The sequence below is a fragment of the Typopeltis vanoorti genome, chromosome 7 (assembly GCF_054136105.1).
Source record: "Typopeltis vanoorti isolate ZY-2024b chromosome 7, IOZ_Tvanoo_1.0, whole genome shotgun sequence".
Lineage (NCBI taxonomy): Eukaryota > Metazoa > Arthropoda > Arachnida > Uropygi > Thelyphonidae > Typopeltis > Typopeltis vanoorti.
In genome coordinates, this window is record NC_143555.1 from 2467371 (window position 1) to 2491341 (window position 23971).

A 23971-nucleotide genomic window follows, 5' to 3' on the forward strand; every position below is an offset into this window, starting at 1 on the left:
TGGGACCATAGGCACAAATAAATCTCATTGTCCAGTTCCCCGTTCTCATATTTGCCCACATTACTCTACTTGAGACTGACTGCCATTCAAGAAGATTAGCCTCGTATTTTGTGTTGAATACTATGGCTACTATATTTCCTTGATTGTCATTGCCTGAATATAACATTTTGTATTTATTGCTCAGAAAGATCTCACCAGTTTTGGTCTTTTTTGTTTCAGTCACCCCTATTATGTCGATCTGGTACTTATCTAATTCCTCAGCTAGCTCCATTTCTTTTCTATTCAGGCTTCTTACATTGATAGTACCGATCTTTAACTCTGGTGATGTTGAGTTCCGGTTTGTTTTCAGATTTGTTCCAGTAGCTGACTTTTCACTGTTCACCCTGGTTCCCTGGTTAAAACAACGGGGGGCCTTGTTTAACCGGGTGACGCCCCAGCCGGCATGAAATTTTGTCATGTTGTACCATCATTTTTTATTTTGGTTTAACCAATAAGAATACAATTTGGTCGGCTAAATCCCAAATTGCCAGCCCATCCTCGTCCGTTCAGTATCCAAGTAGATACCCAACAGGGTGCACCACGAGAAGGTGAGGATTGGACATTAGGTCAGAAGCCCTGGTCGGTTCTCCACATTCCTTTAAAGGCTATGTGGAGGTCTCCTCTCAGTTATACAGCTTTGACCCTTAAGCATCCCTTATAGCTTCTCATTTACTCAGCCCTGTAGTTCCACATATATCCTTTCCTCACAGGAGTCTCCATGACTGTGAGGAAAGGATCCTGGTCATCATCCACGTGATCACAACATTTGGGGAGGAATGTGACACTGCACTTACAGTTGTATGCTCTGATGAAGTGATTTGATCTAAGTTTCTTAACCTTGGCATACTGCCTAAGATGGTTGTTTCAAGAAATTAATTTTTTTGAAAAATTTATACCCAAATGCTATCTCTTCATTCCAGTTATGTTACCATTCCATTCTATATTACCATTATATTATATTATACCATGTCCATTATACTGTATTACCATTCCAGTCTATATTACCATAATTAAAATCACCCTTCCTGTATTCACCAAGTCAAATTGATTATACATTTCTACATCACCACTCTCCACATTCTCTGGGCTATAGAAGCACATGACTATGTCTTCTTGTCAATTTCCACACACCATGCTGACCCAAAACTATTGTCAGTATTTTCCTCTTGCATCTCCACTTGGTCCACATGCATGGTCCACAGACATAATTTGCGTTTTATCATTAGCAACACTCCCACTCCCTCTTCTTTTTCTTTCTGTCCATATGAAAACCATCATACCCTTTCACTTCTTCCATTTTGCTTTAAAAAAAATGGGGGCTTACAATCTTTCCGGTCCTCTCACCAGACATTAACAATTTTTTTTTCATTTAGCTTAAAACTGAAGTTGAAATTGACATTCGAAGAGTTGTTAATATGATAGTTATTAATTGATATCAAATGATTATTATCATCTGAGATCTTCAAGGAATCAAGGACTCTTCAAAGTAAGCAATGCATGAGATACATAAATACAAAAGATGAAATTAGAAGTGAATACTGTCCACAGAAAATGAGTCTGCAAGTCTCCAGATTTTCCATAAACACTCTGATCAGTATATTCATTCTCTCAAATCCCATTTGAGGAAAACAATAAATATTTTGCTCTGTGTATCCTCATTTTTATTATATTTCAATCTGATTACTTTTTTTTTTTGCTGCTCATTTTATTCAATCAAAAAATATATAATTATTTTCCTTCTGTATATTGCAGTCAGCTTATCGTGTGAATTTAAAAGAAAATTCACCTCAAGGAACAGTTGTTACTACTGTAATCTCTACTGATGCCGATGCTGGTGATTTTGGAATAATAAAATATTCCCTCCTAGGTGAAAGAAGTACAGATTTTACAGTTGATGATGAGGTAATAAAATATATTATATTATATTGATAGTATGAAAAATGATTATGAACCAGGGACTGATATTTAACATCACTGTACAATGATTAATATTCAGATTATGATAACTAAATACAAATATTATAAATATTAATGTTTTTCATGCTTAATTCTTTAATCCATTTGAGATGTTTCTCTTATCTATACTTTATCTCATCTCATCTTCATTATACCCTCTTTTACCTTGTGGTGTCGAGGGTTCATTAATCATTGGACCTCAATCCATTCACAGGATAAGGTGGTCAGCACTATGCCTTGGTGTATCCTATGTCCTGTAGTGTTGAGTTCTCAAGGCCAGTTTGCCTTCTTTGTGGGATGAGAAACCCAAGGATAAACTGGGGAAAAACCCTACCGTCCATGCCCAAGACCAGCTAACTATGGCTGAGGATGATCCTTCAGCTCCTCACGTCACTGACTGGAATCGAACCTACGTCACTCCTTCCCCAGGCATATGGTTGCAAAGCACACAGCCACTAGGCTAATCACATGGACAGCTATACTTTATATTTATTTATTTATTTATTTATTTATTTATGAATTCTTTTGTTTTAAAGATCATGTGTGTTTTAAGAGATCATAAGGAAAAGATTTCTTTTGATATTTAAAATATTTTTTTAAAATTGATATGAGCTTTCATGCATATAGGAAGAAGAAATGAATAAATAAATTAATAGGATAGTTAAGGGAGGAAAAGGGTGTATGCATGTGTCAAAAGTATAATTTTGATTTTTAGCGCTATTGAAAATTTTGGAATTCTAATTAAAGAACATTTTTTGTAGGCAATTCAAAATGTGTAAGATATAGTCAGATTTTTTTATCCTAAGTAATAATTAAAATTCCAAATATAAAAAAAAGTAATAAAAAGGAGTTATCTTATTTGAAAAATTTGTTTTTACACTACGAATGAAAACCAAAATGTATGGTTGACATGGATGACTTCTAACTGTATAACTACAAAATAATTAATATGAAAAATGACTGCAAAAGACTACTTGAAAGAATCTTCAGAGTTTAATATGATCTCATTGACTTTTACTGACATGTATAAAGTACTGAGTAATTGAGGCATAACTAATTATAAAATTATTCATATTTATAAATTTAGGGACACAAAAACACACATGCTGAAAATATTATTTTATTAATTAATAATAAAATAAAACTTGATGTTTCGACCCCTGTATCAAGGTCATTATCAGAGGGATACATGCGTATAAGGAACCAAGCTACATGCTGTAGCCCTGTATACCGGTCAACTAAATCTACGTAGTTAATTAATCTTTTTCCTAGCCTGACCTCTACATATAAAAAATAAAATTAAATAAATAAATAAATAATAAAAAAAAACTAATAAAAAAATACAACTACAATAAACTGCTAAAGTCCTCGTTTAATAATATTCTTCTGAATTTGCACAGTTCTGATTGTTATAATATGATTTCCTTCAGTTGCTGTTGAATGTTACAAACACTTCACCAGGTTTTCTTGTAGTGGGATTTTTCTTCGGCTGGTTTAGATTGTTATACAGATTGTAGATGGATCCTTCACATTCTTGGAATGGTTAGGCATCATTTTTGTTGAGATTTGGGTTATGTTTGAGCATTTCACATGACTCTTTAAATTTCTTCTCAAACCAGGTTTTGGTGCGGTGTGGAGACTTGGTATTTTTCCAATTAATTTTTTTAATGTTGAGCCCATACACAGGAGGTTGGTTGGTCAACCTATAGTAAATTAGTACTGTGTATGGGTGGTGGGTTGGGAAAGGAGGAGTTTGTTTACATTTGATTTGAATGACTTTAAATTGTATTCCTTGGGAAACACAACATATGGAAGACTGTTCCACAGTGCAGAAGTTGCAGGGATGAAGGAAGAGGAAAAGAAACTTGTTCTGTTTGTTTGTTTCTCATGAACTGTGAAGAGATGTTGTGCAGCAGCTGTACGTGTTCCAATGAGTTTAGTACTGAGTGGAGGAATTATTGATGATATTTCCTATGAGCATTTACCATGGAAATATTTGTAGAATATACATACTGCAGAGACCATACATCTGCGTGAAAGGGGGGGGGGGGGGGGTTGGTAAGGGATGGATCATTGATAAGTCTAATTGCTCTCCTCTGTATTGAGTCGAGCTTTTTGGGCCCCACCCCATATATGAGAGCAGTATTCAATAGTTGGGTGGATTTGTGACTTGTATAATGTTAATAGCTGTTTGGGGGTGAAGTAACGTCTTGAGCAAAAGAGAAATCCTAGTTTTTTTGAGGCGGAGTATGCAATGTTTGAGATATGTTTATGCCAGGAGAGGTTTGATGTGAGGGTGATTCCAAGGAGTGAGATCTCAAACTGTCTAGAGATTTGGGTATCATTAAAAAGGATATTGGGAAAAAATGGTTATTTTTTATGGGAAATAGTACAGAACTGGTTTTTATTGGCATTGAAATTTATGAGGTTATCTGAACCCCATTGGAGGATTGCTTGGAGATCAGAGTTGAGGGTCGCGGTGGTTGATGTGCTTTAGGTTGAGGTGAGTTGGGTAGGGTAAGGCTTACCAAATGCAAGCGAAGAGTGTAGTGTGCTGTCGTCTGCAAAACTGTGTATTGGGTTGGAGGTCAATTGTAGTAGGTCATTGATATATAGCAGGAAGAAGGTTGGTGAGAGGACAGAACCTTGGGGGATCCCAGCATTAATTGAGTGGTGAGAGGATAGGGAGCCGTCCACCATCACACAGAGTGTGCGTCTAGACAGAAAACTGGCGATGCACCTACAGAAGCCCTGGGTCAGACCAAATGATGGTAGTAGGCCTTTGTGCCAGATCCGGTCAAAGGCTTTGGAGATATCTAATGCAACCACTTGAGATTTGCCAAATCTCTCCATAGCCTTTATCATGAGATGGGTGACGTATGTGAGTAGATCTCCTGTTGATCGGCAGTGGCGGAATCCATACTGGCGGTCATTTATTTGGTGAGTGTCTTCAAGATAGTGTAGGAGTTGGGAATTAATGATTTTTTCCATTACCTTCGACAGGACTGAGGTAAGCGAGATAGGGCGATAATTGGATGGCAGTTACCTGTCACCCTTCTTGGGGATGGGCTGAATATAGGCCAATTTCCAGTTTGTGGGATAGATTTTAGTGGAGTAGGAGTGTATATATAGGTGACATAGGATATGGGTCAGTTCTGGAGTGCAAACTTTCAGAACAATTGGGGGAATGCCATCGGGACCAGGAGACTTTTTGTGTCTAATTTGGACAGTATTTTTCTGATCTCATCCTGGCAAAAGGATATGGGGTGCATTGTATGTTGGGTGTCTGGAATGGTTGGGGGACATTTACCATTGTCAGTTATGCATGCATTTGAAGCAAAGTATGAGGCCAGAAGATTGGCTTTTTCTGTGGGTGATGATGCAGTAGAGCCATTGGGGTGGGAATAGTGTTGGGTAGAAATTACGGCCAATTGCTTTGGTGAGAGACCAAAAGGCTCGGCTGCCGTTTGGACAGGCTGCTAATTTCCTGCTTTTTGCTCTTTCGAACTCTGTTTTAGAAGTGTTGATTGTTTTTTTTGCATTTATTACAGGCTTCAGTATAAGCTTTGAAGGAGGATGGGGTTCTTGATTTCAGCCAGTTGTGGTATGTCTGGTGTTTCATCTCAACAACCTTGGCACTTCTTTTGGAGAACCAGGGCTTTGTTAGGGAATGGCAGTTCAGGTGCTGTGTGGAATGTATGTATTCATGCCGGTGAGGATTACTTTGGTAATAAGCTCAGTGCATATGTTTGGGTTGGAAGGCCGGAAGCAATAGTCCAACCATGGGAATATGGCATAAAAGTTGCGGAGGCTGTCCCACTTGGCACTGTTATAGTGCCAAACTACTCTTGTTTCGGCGTGTCTGTGTAAACGTTGTTGCATGGAGAAGGAGATGAGCACTAGGTTGTGGTCAGAATTGCCCAGGGGACTCACTACTTTCACTGTGTATTTGGAGGGGTCATTGGTGAGGAAGAGATCTAGGGTGTTTGGGGAGTGGTTTGGGTTAACTGGTATTCTGGTTGGCATTTGGACAAGTTGTGTACAGTTGTTAGTGATGGCAAATGTTTCGGCATCTCTGCCTGCAAGATCTGTACAACTGGAGGAGAAAAGCCAGCTAGTGTTGTGGATGTTAAAATCTCCTAGAAGAATGATTTCGCTGTTGGGAAAAGTGGGATTGGAGAAAGTCGATTTTTAGGGAGAGGAAATTAAAGAGCTCAGGGTGGTTGGTTGTGTTGGGGGAGCAATAGAGACAGCTGATGAATTGGACTGAGTGGGAAAGGGATATTTTCAACCAAAGGAGGTCAAAGTTGGGTGATTCTAGGTTGGTTGCTCTCTGGTAAGGTATGTCAGAGCGGATGTATGCGCAGACACCACCCTTGGGACGAAAGTTGTTGAAGAGTGAGTAGTTTGGAAGGTTGAGATAAATGGTGTTGTGGGGAGGTGAGATTTGTGTTTCTGCCAGGAAGAGTAGGTGGGGTTTAGTAGACTGTAGGTGGTAGTGGACACTATTCAGGTTGGAGTTTAGGCCACAGATGTTGGTGAAGTGTTTTGTGTAGGTGTAGGGTTTTGTGTGTCATATGTTGGGCCGCATGGATCTTGCACATTTCCTATGCGGTGCCTGTATGCTGGTCTCCTTGGTGGCTGCTAGTGGCATCACTTGGTTTTTTCACCAGTTTAGCTTGTCTGTAGTCGATGGTTCAGTTGTTGTCACCGTTTTGACATTTTTCTTCGAGTTGTCTTCGAAGCTGGCGTCTTTGTTCCCTTTGTGCAAATGATAGGTCTGGTTGTGCACGTATGCATGATTGAGGGCAGGTGTCTTCGAACTTGTTGTTGATCACTGTTATTATTTTTGATGAGGTTGTTGGCATGTCGCAAGTCACTTTTACTAGGCGCGGGAAGTTCGTACCATCCTTCCTTTTATTTATAGGCCAGAAATGGTAACATCTGATGATATTCTTAGGATCGATGTCACATTCTTCAGCGAGTTTGTTGATATCCTCTTGTAATGATTTTCCGTTTTCCATTGGGAAATTCAAAATGATGGCGTTGAGTTTTTTGTTTAGCCTCCATCAAGTCGTTTACCGTTGCTGCGATTAGATCGCGAAGTTCTTTCGCTGGCGGAGTGGAGCTTGCATTTCCCTGGTTTTCAATTTGTTCTAGCTTAGTTTTGACTGCCCGTATTTTGGAGGTAAAAGTTTCATTTAAAGCACTGATGTGCTGTTTGAGGTTTTCGACACGTTTACCTATGTTCAGTAGTTGTTTTACCGAAGGGAGACACAGCAAACAGAAGAACGGCTGGTTAAGTTCAATAAGTAGCTTTTGTGCAGCTTCATCAATTTTCGCGCAGGAAGCATGCAACCAGTGGCAACAGAACTCGCAGAATATGCCCCTTTTTCTGTCTGGGCCACCAGTTTTGCAGCTGCAGCACGTAGTAGGTATGTCAGTATCGATTGAAGGCACTGAGCTGGCGAGACATGTGGTGCTTGTTCGCCATTGGCTTTTGATGCCACCATCTTTGCTGCATACGGTAAGCATCGTGCGCTTACATGTGGCTGATTTAGAATTGGAAGAAGAATAATTGGATTAATACGCTATAGGTACTTACAGTTTGTACTGAAGTATTCTGCTGTTCAGTAACCGCTGTTTGGTTTCCATTTGATGGTTAATTTCGATGGAAATACACTCGCAATAGCGGTAAATTGGAGAGCACACCGACGCCGCCTGGCGGACTGCCAACTGAGTAGGTGTCTTAACTTATTCAGGTATTAGTATCATGAATAAGTTAAGACACCTACTCAGTTCTTCTTAGGATCATCTTTCACACCTAGCCCACCCAGGGGTATACAAAATACAATGCACATGTAACATACCATACATAAGGGAAACAGGGCAAACTATCCCAGTTAGACAAGACGAACACAAACGACACATTAAATATCTCCATTTTGGAAAAACCAGCCTTTCTGACCATGCACTCCAAACATACCACAGAATTGATTAGAAAAATACCAAGTCCCTACACTGCGCCAAAACCTGGTTTGAGAGGAAATTTAAAGAGTTGTGAAATGCTCAAACATAACCGAAATCTCAACAAAAATGATGGCCTAACCATTCCAAGAATGTGGAGAACCCATCTACAACCTGTATAAAACAACCTAAACTAGCAGAAGAAAAATTCCACTACAAGAAGACAACCTGGTTAAGTGTTTGTAACATTCAACAGCAACTGAAGGAAATCATATTATAACAATTAGAACTGTGTAAATTCAGAAGAATATTAATACATGAGGACTTTAGCAGTTTATTGTAGTTGTATTTTTTATTATTATTATTATTTTTTTATTATTTATTATTATTTTTTTATTAAAAAAAATTTTTTTTATTATTTTTATTTTATTTTATTTTATTTATTATCACTAGAGGTCAGGCTAGGAAAAAGATTAATTAACTACATAGATTTAGTTTACCGGTATACAGGGCTAGAGCATGTAGCTTGGTTCCTTATACATATGTATCCTTCTGATGATGACCTCGATACAGGGGGAAAAACATCAAGTTTTATTTTATTAGTAATTAATAAAATAATCTTTTCAACACATGTTTTTATGTCCCTAAATTTATAAATATGAATGCTGATCACCGTGTAACCTTAAAAGAAATAATTATAAAATTAGACATTTTGCCTTCTCGCAAGGATGTTACTAAGAAGGATTATATAACATAACATTATTATACAGGAGCCTGTTTAACTTGATTGGTTTTAATAATGCACTTTGGCTGGAAAGACTTGGATTGAAATTCCTTCCAAGTCATGAAGAAATTTTATCAGGGCTTTTCAACTGAAACTGAGTTAGCAGTTCTTATATGGAAATAGGGGTTTTTCTTTCTGGAAATGCAGTTGTTCATCCTGCATGCAGGCAAACTGGCCAGGAGAACACAGACAGTTGACAACCATAATATCCTGTCTGCATAGTGTATTGATTATTGAGAAAATTGATTATGTTTAAAATAAGCCAAGTTACTTGGCATGATAGGACATTGAGGCTAACATGCAAATGAAGATGGAACATAATTATTCAGGATCTCCATGGAGTCGCACTCTTTATGGAAGGTTCATCTTTATTAACACAATATATCACACCACTCCTTAAACTTCACTGTCTATACATTCCATTCCATAGTCCACCCACTGTGTATGTAAAGAAATGACTTCTCACTGCTTACTTACCACTTCTTTTCGCAACTTCCAGGGATGGCTTGTTCTTGATCCTTCTCCTTATGCTACCATATGAAATATTTCCCCAGTATCATTCTGATAATGCTAAACAGCTTAAATGTCTCAGTTATATCTCTGCATCGTCTTCTACCAAACTCTGCAATCTGCATGCCTTCAGTCTATGCTTATAACTAACATTGCAAGTCCCAGTATCATTTTTATTATCCATCTCTGTACATTCTCCTATTCTCACTGTCCTTCTCAGCATTACAGCACTCTTGGGTTGCTTCACCACTTTCATGAAATATTCCCTAATCTTCAAATTTCTATCCTCCATCATTCCAAGATCCATGGCCTCCTCTAGCATAGTTTCATAAAGTATGCAACATCCCATTAGTGGATCCCAGTTATAAGAACTAAGATTTAGTTCCATTGAACTGATATCTTTATTCATTTGTTCACATTTTCAGTTTGTTTCAAATCCTCTTGAAGGGACACATTATCAGCACTATTATTAATATCCCTTCTCAGCCTCACATTATTTGCAAGCATTCAAATATCTCCCTTATAGTGTAGCATAGTGCTTGAGAAACAATCTAGTAAAAAATATCATTGTCATAAAGGTTAAACAACAAAGGTCCCAGTGTTGAGTCCCGTGAAACTACACTTCTGATTTTTTTCTTTCCCTTGCCACTGTTTTCCAATACACAAATCTGTGATATCTGTCAGCAGGGCTGCCACATGTAAGTGTGCAGGTTGTTCATTGCACAAGGATGGCTAATCAAAGGGGTGGCATTTTGATTGATTATATGTATAATAAAATTTATTTTTATGGCACCATTTAAGGAATCTCAGAATTATATATGCAATGCCCGTATGATGTATCTGGCCTGTTTTCATTTAGACATAGTATTGCTATTATTGCACACATCTGGTATTGTCATTGTGTTATTGTATGTCTTGCATGAGCTTACATATATTTTAATTGACTGTTTTTCAAGAGAACCGTGCAAATATAATCCTAAGGGTAAGTGATATTTATTATATTGTAAAAAGGTTGTAGCATAGTGCTTGAGAAATTAATGTGTTTAATATTGATTTCGAATATTGTTTATCAATCCATTAATTAATTAATTCATTTATATATAACCCAACCCATCATGAAAATTAAAAAAATTAATAATTATATTTAAATTTTAAATACTGAATTGTGGATGTCAGAAAAAGAATATTATTATTATTATTAAAAAAAAAACAACTTTTGTCTGGAGTCCTATACAGGGAAAAAAAAGAGCAAAGAAATAAATTGCAAATTGAACTGGTTCCTTAGATAAATTCTTGACTACAGAAACATCACATTTAGAAAAGAAATGAAAGATTTTGTCTACTGGGGTTCAAGCTGGTGCCTGTGTTGCAGTAACATCAGTAGAAACTGAAGCTGGTAGCAATGCTGTGACTTCATAAGAAGTAGAAGCTGATAGCTGTCCTAGGACATTAGAAGATGAATATAATTCAGATTCTTTTTCAAAAAACACCAAATTATGAAGCTCTGCTTTAAATTTTGATGCAAACAATCTAGGTACTTGGCCAAAAATGTATCGATAAAAATAAGAGATTGTTTAGTAGAAAATTCCCCTTGGCAGATAATTAAATATAATTTTCCTAAAGATGGTCAAAAATTTTCTGACTCATATTAGAACACTCCAAAAAAATTCAATAGAAATTATTTGATATACTCGATATCACAAAATAATTCAGTTTTTTTTTTTTTTTTTTGTAAGTTATTTGATCATATAGCAACACTTAGCAATGAACGTGGCTGTAATGATTGGCTACATTTATTACATATATTGAAAAAAAAAACATGAAACAAGTGCCATACATATTAAAAAATAGTACAAAATACAGCGAACTTAAAATGTCTTTAAGTAACAAAAGTACGATTAACATAAGAGAACAGAGATTCTGTAATACCGGGAAAAAAAAATATATTGGCAATCCGTTATTGAACATTAATATACATAATCCAGTATTTATCATGAAAGAGTATAGCTTTTAGAGGATGATCTAAAAAAATTATGACTATGATGATGGGAATTTTTTAAAATCAATAGAAACAATTGCAAAATTTGATACAATAATATCTGAACATTTATGTCACATTCAAACATCTGAGAAAAAGAATATTGAGCATTATTTATGAAATAGTATACAGAAAGAAATAATTCATATGATTTCCGAAGGTATACAGAAACAAATTTTAGACATGGTTCAGAATGGAAAATTATGGAAAACCCCATAATTCTTGATTCAACTGTACACTAGTGTCAGAAAGAGCTCTGTAAAGATAAGTGCTATTTTGAATAATAATTGGCAGTGTTTCATGAATTTTAGGATTTTATTATCTATTTTTGATAATGAAATGTGTCTGCGTGATATTTTTGGTGTGAATTTTGCCAGATTAATTAGTCTAAATTGCCTTTTTAAGTATAACACCATGGCAGTCATGAGGTCAACCATGCAGAATTGACCTGTGCTACTAGGCGAGCATCACAAAAGTCAAATGACACTGGCGACATAGACTTTTCAAAACTGATTCAATGTCGCAAGTGAAATATGTATGCATGGCAGAGTGTAAGAGATGTGTTTGTGGGAGAGAGAGAGAGAATGAATGAGAGACAAGAAAAAGTATTATTATTATTCTGGGCAACTCCAAGGAGTCGACAGACTCATCGAGGGAGGCCCTAACATCATGTCAAGAACAACTATTCGACATTCACACAATATCTATCATACCTTGCCTTGAACTCATTCATGGTCGTAGCACCCACAACAGACTCTGGAAGCTTATTCCACTCATTCACCACTCTCCAAGTAAAAAACCTAGCTCTAACACCGTTGTCAACCACACTCTTGCCCAGCTTCCATGCATGGCCCCTAGTCCTCCCACCACCACCAGTTCTATTTTCAAAAATATCTTCTGGATCAATCTTATAGAAACCCTTCAGTAATTTGAATGTCTCAATCATATCATCCACTCCTTTGCCTATCGACCAATTTCTGCAACTCACAAATCTTGGTCACTCGTCTCTGGATCCTCTCCACTTCCTCTCCATCACGAAGAAACCCTGGTGCCCATAACTGGGCACAGTAGTCCAGATGGGGTCTTATCAAGGCTCGATACAGAGGAACAACAACTTGTTTGTCTCTGCATGTTAAAGTATTTTTCAGAAGCCAAGTGATTTGATGAGCTGATTTAGCCTTTTTTGCAATGTCCCTAAACTTCAATTCCCTATCCACCAACACTCCCAAATCCCTGGCCTCATCAATCTCCTGGAGTATGGATTAGTCAGAAGTGCGATATATTATTGGACCACGATGCAAAGAATGCTAGAGAAACTGAGGGAATGAAAGAATGCAAGGATGTAGAAGCAAGAGTTATGGGAAACATTAAGATTAATGGAAATGAAACGAAAGGTAGAGAAACTAAGGGAGTGAAAGAATACAAAAATGTAAAAGTTAGTGATAAGGGAGCGAAAGAAAGTATGAATGAGGAAATGGAAGTAAGGTGTGGCAGAATGAGAGGTAGCGAGATTGCAGGAGCGATATAGAGTGAAATTGTCGTAATGTAAGATTTAATGAAAGTTATTGGAAATGAAAAATGAAATGAGCAATATGTGGAGTGATGTTACATGTCTAATGGAAACTAATGAAAGTGTGCAAGAGAACAGAATGAAAGAAAAAAAGAGTAAAAGAGGTGGTGAGTGATTCCAGGATAGCAGTATAAGGAGATTCCATAAGAAGGCTAGTTACTGAGGGATACATAAGGTCTGATACCAAGGTGGGAGAACGAGTAGAATAATTAAGGTGTTGGACATGAGGAAGAAACAAGCAAGAGAGTTAGTCGTGATTATAGGGACGAATGATCTAAGTGGACATAAGAAGGAGGTGAGGACGAATATCAGGAGACTATTGAGAAGAAAGAAAGATAAAACAATGCAATAGGAAAGGTTGTCAGTGTGTCGCCGAGGTATGACAATGATGATTTGTGACAGAGAGCCAAAATCATGAAGGGTATGTTAGCAGAACTCTGTGAGGAGAAGGGAGTGAAGTTTGTGGATATATGGCATGTGTTTGAGGGAAGAGTGAAATTATACAGGTGTGATAGGTTGCATTTGAATGGCTTTGGAGTGAGTGTACTGGAGAAAATGTTCTGCATGAAAGTACAGTGTGTGATGCATGCAAGAGTCAGAAGAAAAAGATGAAGGGAAAAATCAGGAGAGAGGTACTGAAGAGACAGAAGTGATAGGCAGTAGAAACAGTAGTAGTAGTGTGAGAGGTGAAGAAAGAATGGGAATGCAAGAGGAATAGAGAAAGGGAGAGCTCGGGTGAACAGGGAGAGTGGATGTTGAAAGCAGCAGTGAGTGTGGGTATATGAAGATGTAGTATATTGCGATGTTGGTAGGGAAGTTGAGACTGAGCAGATATATGTGGTAAATGGTGATAAAGGTAATTGGGCAGGTGTGGTGGAGAAATCACAACCAATACATGGCTTGGATAGGACTGTCTATAGACTTTAAAATGAACTACTGTGCGTTTTTAGAAATCCCAGAAGTATCAGAAGTAAGGGGAATGGAATCGTTATAGTGATTGAGTTTATTCACTCCAAAAATCATTGGGATAAGTGAAACATGGTTGAATGAAGGTGATATCATAATGGGAATAGAAATGGAGGGATACAGTATTTTTCACGAGGATAGAAAGGGCAACAAGGGAGGGGAGTGCTGCTGATGGTAGCAGGGAATTAAGTCCACATAAGGTAGACATGAAAGGGGGAAATAGCAGCAATGGTTATGAGGCAGCATGGTGTAATGTGAAGGCTGAGAGGAAGACATATTTAGTTGGATATTGTGTTAGGCCTGGGAATGTGGTGGGTGGTGATGAAGAAATGTATAAACAACTTGGATTAGTGAACAAAGGAAGGTTATTTATTATGGGTGATTTTAATTATGGCAGTAGAGATCGGAATGAAGAGATGCATTTGGGAATAAGGCAAATGAATTTTTCGAGTTCTTGAGAAATAACTATCTCAGGCAGCATGTGAAGGAGGGCACGTGAGGATCGATGGTTCTAGATCTAATCATTTCATCAGAGGATGTGATTGAGAGAGGGGAGGTTTCACACATTCCTCCAGTTTGTGAAAGTGATCATGAAGTAATCACCTGTGTTGTGGCTAGTTATATGCAAACTTTTGTGAGGAAATGATGTGGATATATCCTTTCCTCAGAAAGGATATATATATATATATATATTAGCGTTATAACATGGAGCGATGAGTTGAGTGATAAGAAAATAAATGCGCAACATGGGAACTGACAAAGAAATATATAATAGCATCAATATGTGAATGTATTCTGAAGGCCAAATAAGGTAGGTTTAAAATGAATGAATGAATGTGGAGCTTGGAGGAAGTACAAGATGAATAATAGTAATAATCAGTCACATGAAGAGTATAAATAACAAGCCAGGAGAATGACTCAGTCAGTAAGGAAAACAAAATAGAGTATGAGCAAAAATTGGCAAATCAGGCAAAGAAAAACCCTAGAAAGTTTTTTAGATACCTGGCAAGCAGAAGGAAGAATGATCATGGTAAAGTGATGTTAATGGATGAAAATGGTAGTATGGTAACTGCTACAAAAGGTATTGTTGAGGTATTCAGTGTTCAATTTATAAGGATATTTCATCCTGATCAGGGTGGAATAATGAGGAACTTAAGTGTAGACAACATAGGAGGTGATGGCTGAATTGTGAGTGAGCAGGAGGTATTTGAGGAAATAAATAAGGTTGATGTCAATAAGGCAATAAGATTTGATGACATATCACAATGCATCTTAAGGGAATAATTCAGAGAATTGGCAATAGAATTGGCATGACTGTTTATTTCAAGTCTTACAACAGCACAGGTTCCAAGGGTGTGGAAGGAGAGTGAAATTGTTCCACTGCATAAAGGTGGTGATAAGGCTGTAGCTTCAAATTATAGGCCTGTCTGTATATCTGGAATTATGGTGAAAGTACTGGAGAGATTGGTGAGAAATAAGATACAGAAATGGATTGATAACAGCAGTATTCTCTGTGGTTATCAGCATGGATTTGTTAAGGAGAGTTCATGTTTCACTAACTTACTTATATACTATAACATTGTGACAATTACTTTGGATAGGGGAGATGGATATACAATGATGTACTTAGATTTTGCAAAGGCTTTTGATAGACTGCCACACGACAAGCTCTTATATAAATTGAAACAGATGGGATTGGATAACAGAGTTCTGAGTTGGATCAGTGACTGGCTGTCGGACAGGTATTAGAAAGTTGTATACGGGGATGCGGTATATCCCGAAAGAGAAATGTCACTAGTGGTGTGCCGCAGGGGTCAGTTTTGGGGTCATTGTTGTTAAATTTGTATGTTAATGATATTGGGATGGGTTTAACTAATAATATGCAGCTATTTGCAGATAATGTCAAACTGGGGAGACAATGCAGAGTCAATTGGATGTTATGACCTTACAAGAAGATTCGAATAGATTGCATGAATGGGCAGGTAAGTGAATCTGTCACTTCAGTGTTGCAAAGTGTAAGGTTTTGAGATTTGGTAAGCAACGATGGGAGCCGTGGTGGACAAGGACCTGAAATTCAGGGTCCACTTTGCACAAGTTGTGAAGATGTTACATCGGATAATGGCAATGATGCGGAGGATCTTGTATCATAACTTCTCTATTTCTCCTATCCATATGAGGCCTTGAACAGGCCTCATATGGATTATTGTGTAGAGATTTGGTCACCTAGTTTTCGTGGTGACAAGCATATGTTGGAAAGGGTCCGGAGAAGATTCACAAAGGTGGTCAGTGCCCTTTGGAATCTGGAGTGTTGAGGACACATTGAGAGAATGTAAGTTGCAGTGCCTCATGAATAGGTGGAAGAGGGGGATATGATTGAGACATATAAGCTAGTCTGGAGTTGTTATCAGGTTGACATGGAAGAGATATTTTATAGAATGGGAGGGGTAGGATGAGGTCATTGCTGGAAACTGTATAAAGAGGGTGTGAGCAGAGGAGTGATGAGTAGCTTCTTTGCATGGAGAGAGAGGTTGGTGAGTGGGGAATGTATTGCCTGATTGTGTTGCAGGTGTATGCACATTGAATCCGTTTAAGGCATGGTTGGGTGAGCATTGTGTGCAATAGTGAGTACCTCCCACGATAAATCTCTGACTCCATGGAGGCCAAATGTTAATAATAATAATATCAAAAATAAAAACATAATAGAAATTAACAAACTTTTTTTGGATATTGTTCTGTTGAGGACACCACCGGGCAGAGATTATATGAATTTATTTTAAATCATTTACATTCACTGAATCTCAATATTTCTAATTTACATGGCCAAGGATATGAAAACGATGTGAATATGCCTAGTAAACGTAACGGGATTCAACAAAATATTATTGAAACAAATTCTAGAGCTTTCTTTATTCCATGTTCTACACACTTGTTAAATTTAGTAGTTTATGATGTGGCAAAAAATATCTTTTGAAACAGTTGATATTTTTTTGCATTATCCAAAAATTGTACAATTATTTTTCCACTTCTGCTAAGCAATGGACTATATTGAATTCTTATATTCAAAATTTAACTTTAAAACTATTGTCAAATACAAAATGGAAAAGCTGTATAGAATCGATAAAGCCTCTTAAAATTAACATGCATGAAATTTATCAAGCCCTCTTGGAAATAACTGAAGACACAACTAAAGATACCGAATCAAGAGCACAAGCTAATAATCTTTTTTAAAAAATTACTTCATTTAAATTTCTCTGTTCAATTATTATATGGCATGATATTTTAACTGAAATTAATGTCGTCAGTAAAATGATGCAAAAACCATCCATTTAATTTTCAAACAGTTATTGAATGTGTTGAACAAATTACAAAAGAATTAACAGATTATAGAACATATCAAAACTTTGAAAGTGTTATTAATTTTACAAAGAAGATGACAGATATTTGGATGTAGAATCAGTTTTTCCAGATATTCGTAAAAGAAAGAAGAAAAAAATGTTTGGTTATGAAGCAAATGATGAACCTCTAACTAGTGCAAAAGATAATTTTAAAATACACTTCTTTTTTTACGATATTAGACAATACTCTATCATCTCTAATCCAAAGGTTTATGTTGTTAAAGAAGAATAATAAAATATTTAAAATCATCCATAATGTTGCCAGCCTGGCTGGCCGAGTGGTTAGCATATCTGCCCAGCCAAAAAGGCTGCAGGTTCAAATCCTGCTGTGGGCATGGATGTTTGTGATTGTCTGTGGAAATATTAGTGGTGGTGGTCAGCAGTGGATGCCTTTGTTGTAGCTGCAGTCAGGTGATGGATTGAGTGGTGGAGACAGAGTTGTAGAGCAGGTGCCCTCCCTCGATTAGTCTTAGGACTCCCTGGAGGTGTCAAATAATAATAATAATGTTAATGCATTGAAACAATGGAAGGAGGAAGATATCATAAAACATTGCAAAGATTTACACTTAAAATTAAGCAATGATAAAAATCCAAATGATCATGATATTGATGCAAATGTGTTTTTCGAGGAACTCATAACTTTACGTTTCATAAAAAAAAAAAAGATATATTCCCTCATGATTTGTTGAACTTCATATATGAAAACAATTTACATAACACATTTCTGAATATTTCAGCTGTTTTAAGAATTTATCTAACCCTACCAGTATCAGTGGCTTCAGGGAAAAGAAGTTTCTTGAAACTCAAAATAATTAAAAATTATTTATGATTAACCATAACCCAAGAAATTTTAACAGATTTGTGTATATAATATCTATAGGAAATGATAGTTTGTAATCGAAGCACATTCTGCTTCCTGCACTTCTAAACATTCAATCCTGCTCATTCTTCTAGGAATAAAACCTGCTTTATGATTAAACACCATAATAAAGTGACCATAAAAGAACTCTATTATGTCTTCTGCATTGGTCACTCTGCATCATTTTTCTAACAATCATCCACAGTCATTTCTCCTCCTCCTGGCAAATAATTGAGACTATTTTCTAGTCTCTCTCTCTCTCTTTGTGTTTTATTATTGTTGCTACACTAGTTAATTTCCTGGCTTGAGTCTTCTGTTTTACCTCTGTGGTTCCTATTTGATGTCATTATTTTTTCACTAAATCATGTTATCTTTTTGTGATTGATAAAAGGTAGAATGACTATGGAAGGATAACATTAATGAGTGCTGTGGCAGGCAGGTGACAGAGCAGACAAACCAGTTGAATTAACGTGACTACTTTGCAAGGTCTATCATCCAGGGAAGATATTGCAGTTGGAATATAGGCAGATGAATTGCGATTACTTAACATTGCAAAATCTGAATGTGAATGCAGCTGTGAGGGTAAACTGGATATCAGCCAGTGTATCAGGAGAACATGCAAAGCAATTGGCATTATCTCTGAATAATCTTTAATTTAAATCTTAGCACTGGTAGAGTACCAATGGAGTCAAGGAGGACAAAATAGTTCCATTACATAAGGTTGACTCTAAAATGGAGGCAGCGATTTATAAACTGATTGGTCTCAAGAGTGACAGTAAAGGTATTGAAGAAGTTTAGCAGAAGCAAAATACAAGAATGAGTGGATAAGAATATGATACTCTATAATGGATGTTATGCATAATAATTTACTCACTTTTTTTTATAATTGTGATATTTGATTTGGATAAAAGCAATGGTTATACATTGATACTTCTGGATTTTGCAATGGTATTTGAATGGAATCCACGTGGAACTTGAACACAAAGTGAAGCAAATGGGGATGGAAACAAAGCTAGTTATATCGATGGCTACTGGATACAAAAGCATAGAATATGGAAAAGCAAAATGCATGGTACCTAGCAGTGCAATGTGCTGTAAAGCTCTGTGCTTGGACAACTGCCGTTTAATTTGTTCATAAATGATATATAAAAATGATTTCAGAGAAATATAAATTTGTTTGCTAATGATGCAACATTGGGTAGTTTATCAAAGTGATATAGAGAGTTTGCCAAATGATTTAAACAGACTGACAGCAGCATAAGCAAAAAAAAAAAAAAAAAAAAATAGCCGTATCAGTTTAACATGGAAAGTGCAAAGTTATGCATTTTGAGATGAAAAGATGACAAGCATTGTGTTATGCTAATGAAAATGTACTCCAGGAAATTGAACCTAGGGATTTGGGAGTGTTCGTAATACGATGTTGAAGTTCAAAGGGCACATTGCAAAAGTGGTTAAAGTAAGGCATAGGATTACTTAATTATTGAACAACAACAACAGAGGTAAGGAAGTTATCATTTCTCTTTAAGACTGATATAATGACAATGAGATTATTACGCATAAGTTCGATTGCCTGGGGATTTTAGGGATTGGGAAATGCTTGAAATATTCAGAAGTGAGTGATGAAGATAATGACTACTCCCTGCAAGAATAAATTGAAAGCAAGTTGAAAAAATTGGTTGATAGGTGGAAAAGGCAAGGTATGATGGAGACAGAACAAGAAGTTGCCCATCTTATTCTGTCAGATATGACTGTGAATAGCGAGATGGTTAAATTTTTCTTTTCGAGAGTTGTGAATGAGTGGAATGCATTGCCAGAGTCAATTCACAGTTTGTTGATGAATGTGTCAGAGAAAAGAGGCATGGTCGGTGTTGTACAGATATTCAGGTTTCAACAGCGAGTCTTCAGACTCCATGGAATCTTGAAGTATGCAGTAGTGGTATTCAGAATCACTAAAAACAGTTTCTTGAAAGATAACTTGAAAAATAAAAGGCAAATTAACAACAAATAAAAAAAGTTGAAAAACAAAACAAAACAAAAACAATTGATTATAATTAAGAGAGACATCCAGGGAGTCAGGAACTCATCGAGGGAGGCCACATACTACATGCACCAGCTAATACTTATTCTTGAATTCATTGACACTGCTTGCACTCATAACATCTAATGACATTCCATTCCAATCATGCACCACCTTATGAGAGAAAAATCGATCTCTTACCTCCTTCTTAGCAGAATTCATTCTCAGCTTGCAAGGATGCCCTCTTGTCCTTTTCCCATCCTGCATAAATTGAAAAATTCCATCAATTGAACAATAGTTTCTCTTAAAAGCAATTCATCAAAAGACAATTAGTCAGAAATGCACTTTATCCAAAGGGAATTCATTTACAAACCAGCAATTCATCAAAAAATCGCATTCCATAGAAACTACAAATCATCCACCAAAAAATTAATTTTAAGGTAATTTCATCAAAGTCAGAATAGATTCTCAAATTAGTCTGTGTCTTGGTGTTCTTATGAAATTGTGAAGTAACTAATACAAACACACACACATTATTTATTTATTAATTAATTATTATTATTATTATTATTATTATTATTACATGGGCATTCCATGGAGTCCTTAGAACCTCTCTGAATGATAAACATTATGCCAAGCACTATTCAACATTCATGAAGTATGTGTCATACTTTACTTTGAATTCATTCGCAGTCAAGGCTCACCCAGGTGCATCCACATTCGCACCTGGATGATGCAATCATGCCTCATTTGTAAAGGTGGTCTGCACATCTGCCAACAGACTCTGGTAACCAGTTCCACTCATTCCCCACTCTCCAAGTTAAAAATCTAGTCCTCTCATCCCTGCTAACTACACTTTTGCTGTTTCCAAGTGTGGTGGCCCTAGATCTCCCACCACCAGAGCTGCTCCAAAAAATTTCTTCTGTATTAATCTTGTAAAAATCCTTCAGTAATTTGCATGTCATAATCATATCACCCCCTTTTCTGTCTGTTGGCTAATTTCTGTAAGGCACAAATCTTTAACCTAACTTCATAAGGTGCATTCTATAGACCTACCATCTTGCTCACTTGCATCTGGATTCTCTCCACCTTCTCCTTATCCCCTAGAAGTCCACGTAATGAGATCTGTGCACAGTGGTCAAGATGGAGTCTCACTAAGGCCCTCACATATGCTAATTAATTAATTAACATATGATGATATAGCAGCTGTGAGTCCCATATGGATAGTACGGCACCATTTTATAAAACTAATATGAAACTGTTTGTTATAATGTATTTTTTTCTGTCAATTGTGTGTGTTTTCCTGGCTGGTTTGCCTGTTCTGGACAAAAAAACCCAAGTTTCCAAGAGAAAAAACCATCTGCCTCTGTACGAGACTGGGTAACTCACCTTTAGTCGAAAGGGACCAGATAAAGGTTTCTCACATCATGAACAGGAATTTTATTTATTTAACATATGGCTCACACATGAAAAGTTACATCACATTAATCCTTAATATATATATGAACATAATAATAGACATAAGTACAGTAATAAGACATAATAGTCACAAAAGACAGACACTCAAGAATAGGCTACAACTGAATATCTAGGTAGATTATCCAGTCAACCACTTGGTGTAGCATGGATGAAGTCCGACAGGTTTCCATTGTATGCACGTTGGGCACATTCTACTATAATATGGTTAATTGTCTGGCGGGGTGATCCACAGTCGCACCTGGGTGAGGCAATCATGCCCCATTTGTAAAGGTGGTCTGCACATCTGCCATGATTGGTGCAGATTCAGTTGAGGGTAGACCAAGTTTTCTGAGTTAGGTCAAAACCCGAAGGCATCTGTGTTGGGTCCACTAATTCATGGAAGTCCCCTATTGAAGTATTACACCTGGACTCTTTCCACTTCTCCTTCATGTTGAAACTTGTCTCTGCAAGATTTTTTGCTTGCAGAGATTTTAAGATTGGAGGGTGCCTTGACTTTAGCCTGTTTGTTTCTGGGGGTGGGATGTCTTCATGGATTGGAAGATTTTGGATTTCCATGATTTTGCTTTATTCATGGAGAAGAAAGTTGGATATGCAGTTGTGTGGATATGGGATGTTGCTTAGCACTGGGAGCCAGTAGGTTGGGGTTGATTTCACTGTTCCATAAATAAGGCCCATAGTGGTGTTAAGATGAGTATCAACCAAGTATACATGGGCACTGTTAATCCATACGGGTGAGCAGTATTCAGCTGCAGGTCAGCAAAGTGTTGTTGTTGCTGAGGCACCCCTGGTTGTTCCGCATAGTTTATGGAGTATATTGTTCATGTTTTTAGCTTGGATGCTGTGTTAATGAGATGTAGTTGAAAAGATAGAGTTCTATCCAAAGTGATGCCCAGGTATTTCAGGAATCCATTGTAGCATAGCAATTTGTGATTTAAGTAGACCGTGATTTCTTTGTTAGCCTGGTTATTGTTCAGGTGGAAGTCTTACCAGTGTACAACCATCCTGCGATGCATATAGGTGACTTTAACAGCCACCACAAGCTATGGAAATATGCTTCCAACAATGAATGCGGAGAGACTTTGACTGAATGGGCAGAAATTCACAACATGCACCTAATTTTCAATGCAAAAGATAGATAAATCTTCTTTCAGGTCAGCAGCTTGAAAGAGGGAGTACAACCCCAACTTCTGCTTCATCACTCAAGACAACAATGGATGACCATTACCTATATCAAGAAGAGTTCTCTCCAACTTTCTGTGAAGCCAACATAGACCGATTATATTAGAGGTAGGTCTGCAGGTACCCCTTGTCAGATCCATCGAACGCCCCCCCCTGCTGGAACTTCCAGAAAGTCGACTGGGATACATTTGCCGCCTCTCTTGACAAATATGTCCATTGGATCCCTCCAACAAGCAATAATTACAAGAGATTTGTGGGAGCTGTTTTAGCTGTAGATAAGAAGACCATACCAAGAGGCTTCCGGAAGGAGTATATCCCTGGATGGGACGATGACAGTAATAACCTGTACCAAGAATACCTAGAGTGTGGCAATCCTGACATTGCAGATGAACTCATTCACAGGCTTGACACCAACTGACAGAAGAAATGGACTGAGACAGTAGAAAGATTCGATTTTTGGCACTCCAGTAGAAAAGCATGGAGCCTTCTAAGAAATCACGGTAATGGCACCCTGACTGTCTGGGAACAATCAGCTATTTCTCCTAACCAATATGCATCACATATTGTCATCAAGATATACCGCCAAGGACAAACAACACACTCTTCAAATAAAAAGCGAACTTACATATTTGAAAAAGAACAGACCATCAGACCCTTTATACTTGCGACCTTTCACTCTTGAAGATATTAACACTGCTCTAATGGTATACTTGAGTATACTTGAGAAACGGTTGAGAAGAATTGTGGAAGAAAAGCTTGGTGAAGAACAAGCTGGATTCAGGCCAAATAGAGGCTGTCAGGAACAGATCTTCACTTTACGACAAATAGTCGAGAAAGCATGGGAATATAACAAAGATCTGTATTTAAGTTTTGTCGATTTGGAAAAGGCATATGACAAGGTGCCAAGAGAGAAGCTATTCAATACGCTGCAGTTATATGGTGTCAATGGGGCATTATATCAAGCAATACTTAGTCTTTATTTGAGTTGTGAGTCAGCAGTTAGAATTGAAGGAAGTACAGGAAGATGGTTTAATGTTAAATCTGGTGTGTGACAAGGATGTACATTATCCCCTCTGTTATTCATTATCTATATGGATCACATTATTAAGGAATGTGGTATTAAACCTGATATCAAAATTGGAGATGTTAATGTCAGCTCTTTGCTTTATGCGGATGATGTTATACTTCTAAATAAATCCGCTACAAGTCTGC

At 37.1% G+C, this 23971-nt stretch overlaps 1 protein-coding gene across 1 annotated transcript in view; it reads left to right on the forward strand.

The window, feature by feature from the left end:
* Nucleotides 1-23971, forward strand: part of Cad87A (cadherin 87A) — a 1045423-nt gene that overhangs the window by 669600 nt on the left and 351852 nt on the right. The window contains exon 26 of the mRNA XM_090395555.1: nt 1792-1941. Within this exon, the coding sequence (XP_090251681.1) occupies nt 1792-1941 (150 nt within the window). The remainder of the gene's footprint in view (nt 1-1791; nt 1942-23971) is intronic.